The sequence below is a fragment of the Branchiostoma belcheri genome, unplaced genomic scaffold (assembly GCF_001625305.1).
Source record: "Branchiostoma belcheri isolate BF01 breed outbred unplaced genomic scaffold, Haploidv18h27 scaffold66, whole genome shotgun sequence".
Classification (NCBI taxonomy): domain Eukaryota; kingdom Metazoa; phylum Chordata; class Leptocardii; order Amphioxiformes; family Branchiostomatidae; genus Branchiostoma; species Branchiostoma belcheri.
Genome location: NW_017804309.1, coordinates 133,982 through 137,612, shown reverse-complemented (window position 1 = coordinate 137,612; position 3,631 = coordinate 133,982). Strand labels below are relative to the sequence as shown.

At 39.4% G+C, this 3,631-nt stretch overlaps 1 protein-coding gene across 1 annotated transcript in view; it reads left to right on the top strand.

The window, feature by feature from the left end:
* The window catches only part of LOC109483784 (mitochondrial amidoxime-reducing component 1-like), a 9,179-nt gene that overhangs the window by 2,319 nt on the left and 3,229 nt on the right, over positions 1 to 3,631 (top strand). The window contains exon 5 of the mRNA XM_019786883.1: positions 3,040 to 3,180. Within this exon, the coding sequence (XP_019642442.1) occupies positions 3,040 to 3,180 (141 nt within the window). The remainder of the gene's footprint in view (positions 1 to 3,039; positions 3,181 to 3,631) is intronic.

Here is a 3,631-nt window from a genome sequence, read left to right as displayed (position 1 = left end):
TGCAGGGGACTGTTGGTGGAGGAGGCTTTGGTCACTCCAATAGGACTAAAGCACCAAGCTCTGTTGGACAGGTCAGTTTACATGACATTATTAAATGATTATATCCCCCTTGCTATGCTCCTAGTAATGTAGCAGAGAGGGAAATATAAAAAAAAATAATGCTTTTCTTTGCTCACTTTTTTTCTTCCTCTGTCAGGTCTACTTTTGTCAGCATTCTTCTTATATTTGGTATGTGGGTAGGTCTTAGGAAGACAATGTCAGAGTTGACTTTGAACGTCTGTGTGACTAGCAGTACAGAATGTTGTATTTTACTTCACTGTGTTGATACTCATTTGGTTGTAGAATATATCTGAGTTAGAAGTGTGATGACTGAGTCTTGTTTCAACTGGTACCCCATGTCAGGCCAAGTCAAGGTAGGACTGAGTCTTGTATGATACCCCTTGTCAGGCACTGGCTGGTGGTGAATGATAAGGACCACTTCATCACAGCTCGGCAGGAGCCGTCCCTTGTCCTGGTGAAGTCCAGCCTGGCTGAAGATGGGAGCCTGTGCCTGGATGCACCTGAAATGGACACCCTGAAGCTGCCAAGCAGTCTGCAGGAGGGCAGGCTTGTCCACACAAAGTAACTTCAATGGTCATATTCACTTCTGGGGTGCCTTTTTTAGCACCATTATAATTATAATAATAACATTATCATTTTTGGTGTGTTTGTTTGTTTGCTTGCTTGTGTGTCCAGGTATTTGAATACAGTAACTGTAAATTGAGAGGAAGTGAGGGGGAAACTGTGTAACTGCAGACTGACAGCAAGGTCAAATTGGGGGGTCAAAATGGCCTTCTCACACACAGTCTTGGAGGAAGTAAAGGTGAATTGGAGGATAGAATTGTCTCACCACAGGCTGTTAGGAAGTGACAGTGTGATATGTACAGAGTCAGCGAGAAATTCACAGTTATGAATATGACGATTAGAAATTCATAACAACCCTAGATCCTTCTTGTAGGTGTGAAATAAATGATTTCTTGGCATTCAACGAAATGCAATGTTATTTTATTCATATATCTGGGACTGGGATTCACCAGGCCATTGCACCTTTACAAATAATGATATTAGCTAAACCATGTCTGTGTCTCCCAGAGTGTTTGCAGTGGCAGGAGAAGGAGTCGACTGTGGAGACCAGGCTGCAGAGTGGTTCTCCTCCTACCTGAACAAGCCGGGTACCAGACTGCTGTATTCAGCAGCACAATGCAAGAAGAGGGACCTGAAAGAGTGGAAAATGTTTGCTGAGTTTGCAGAGACTGGAGATAAGGTACTTAACATTTTCAAAACAAAATCATCATCTATGTGTAAAGCGGCAAAAATTAATTCCCACTTGACATAATTTGCTTCCTTAGAAGAATTGCAATTACATGTACAAAACAATGAATCATGAATGTCCTGCACGTTCTGCAATGAACAATCTTCCTTGAGTTTGCTTTCCTGATATACAAATGTATAACATTAACCTCTACAAGTCGACAGACATCTTGGTCATTCCACTTCAGCTTCCATATTCTTTAAGTGTCACGTACTTGTGACTTCACCCCATAATCTTTCTCATTAATCTCGCTTATAGTTCTTATTACCTTCGCCAAGAAGATTATGTTTTCAGTAGCGTTTGTATGTGTGTGTGTATGTTTGTGTGTGGTTTAGCAAGATAACTTGAGAAGCAGTGGATGGATTGGAATGAAACTTGGTAGGTGGGTAGGTCTTCATGAGACCTAGAAATGATTAGATTTTGGGCTCCCTGATGGCTTTCCTAGGTACTGCAGCTGAACTTCCGGTTTTGATATCTCGTGTTCTGGACATGCTAGGGTCACGAAGTTTGGTTGGTAGATAGCTCTTGGGGTAGGGAAGAAGTGACATGAGTTTGGGTCTCCTAGCGCCTTGTTCTGGAACTGCAGGAGCATTTGTTGAAAAAAATTTGAAGGACAATAACTCAAGAACCGGTTGACGTATTGTCTTGATTTTTGGTATGTAGGTAGTTGAAGTGATGCTTGACATAATCAGATGGCAATTATGCAAATCAGGGGCTAATTTGCATAATTAATGAGGAAATTCTATAAATCTGCTTTGTTCGATAAGGCCACACCAATTTAATTTCTTGGTTAACGGATTTTTCTAGAAAAATAATGGAGCAGGCGGGCAAAAAATAAATAAAAATAAAAACAGCCCTAGGCATCCTATTATGGCCCAAAATGGTACGATAGGAGCCATAAAGTCAACACACCAGGCTGGTTCAAAATTTAAACAATGAATTTTGATTTTGATTTGATTTTATTGATACCATTGCATTGAAAGATGGAACAACTGTAACAACTAGGATGGAAAGGACTGTTATCAACTGTTCAGGGCAAAAGATGAGCATTTTGCAGTTGATTCTGAATTTTTATTTTTATTTGCAAATCAGAAAAAAATGAAGCGGCGAATCCATTAACCAAGAAATTAAATTTGTGTGGCCTAATAGAACTATGAAACACTTGTGACATCTACTTGAGAACGAGAAAAACATCTGAGGATATAGATTATGTAAATGAGGACCTAATTTGCATAATTAATGGCAAATTTTTATAATTCCATAGTTGTAACTGCTGCACCCCGAATTTCATACTTGCCACATTTGGAAGTTAAGTGAAGGTGAAAATCAATAAACATAATTTATTCAAATCATGGCCTCATTTGCATAATTTATGAGGAAGTGCCATATTAGCCTTTTTGTTATGATAAGGCTGTCATTGGATGGAGAATATGATCAACTGATATAATCCATGCAAATGAGGCTCTTATGTACAAAATCAATGATTAAAATTGTATAATAATTCGTCACCCGCAAGGGTTAACATCATTTGGCGAAGGTATGAGATTGTGGAATTCTTGTTTAGACTTGAAAACAACCTTGACCTCAAGTGGTTTTTGAGCCTTGTTTTGTGGTGACCTATGAAAAAAAGACAGCAGCACACATGTATAGCCAGCTACCTTATACATCTGATACTGTATCCACTGAAGGTTGCCTTCCCCGACTATGCTGCCTTCATGATGCTGTCTGAGGCCTCCCTGGAGAACCTGAACACCAAGCTGGACCAGCCGATTTCTATCAGGAACTTCCGACCTAACATCGTGGTGTCGGGGTGTTCTCCTCACGCCGAGGTCAGGGAACTTGTCATAGATTTCTTTTAATATTTAAAGATAACATTTGATGTAATTGATCTAAAATGGATAAGAATTGATAATTTCAGGTTAATAATAAGTCTATCCATCATGAATAGTTTCACCAGGTTGGTAAATCACTGGGCATTCAGGTTTCTTTAGACACAACAGATAATATTATGGCCTGCCAATATTTTCAATGGCAGTCCTGTCATCTTCTTGGGGGCAATAATGAAGGCTTCTCACTACAGCGCCACCTAGCAATGGGAAGTAGAAATGCTCATTATTGGCCTAAGAAAGGAGCATATGGGTTACCAAAACCAAGGACATTATACAGAATTCTTAATTCTAATTAGTGTAAGAACCTTTTCTTTAGCCAGTGTCTTAGAGAAACTTGGTAATTGATGATTCTGTCAATGTTGTTAAGAATGCCAAGAATGCTTTTAGCAGA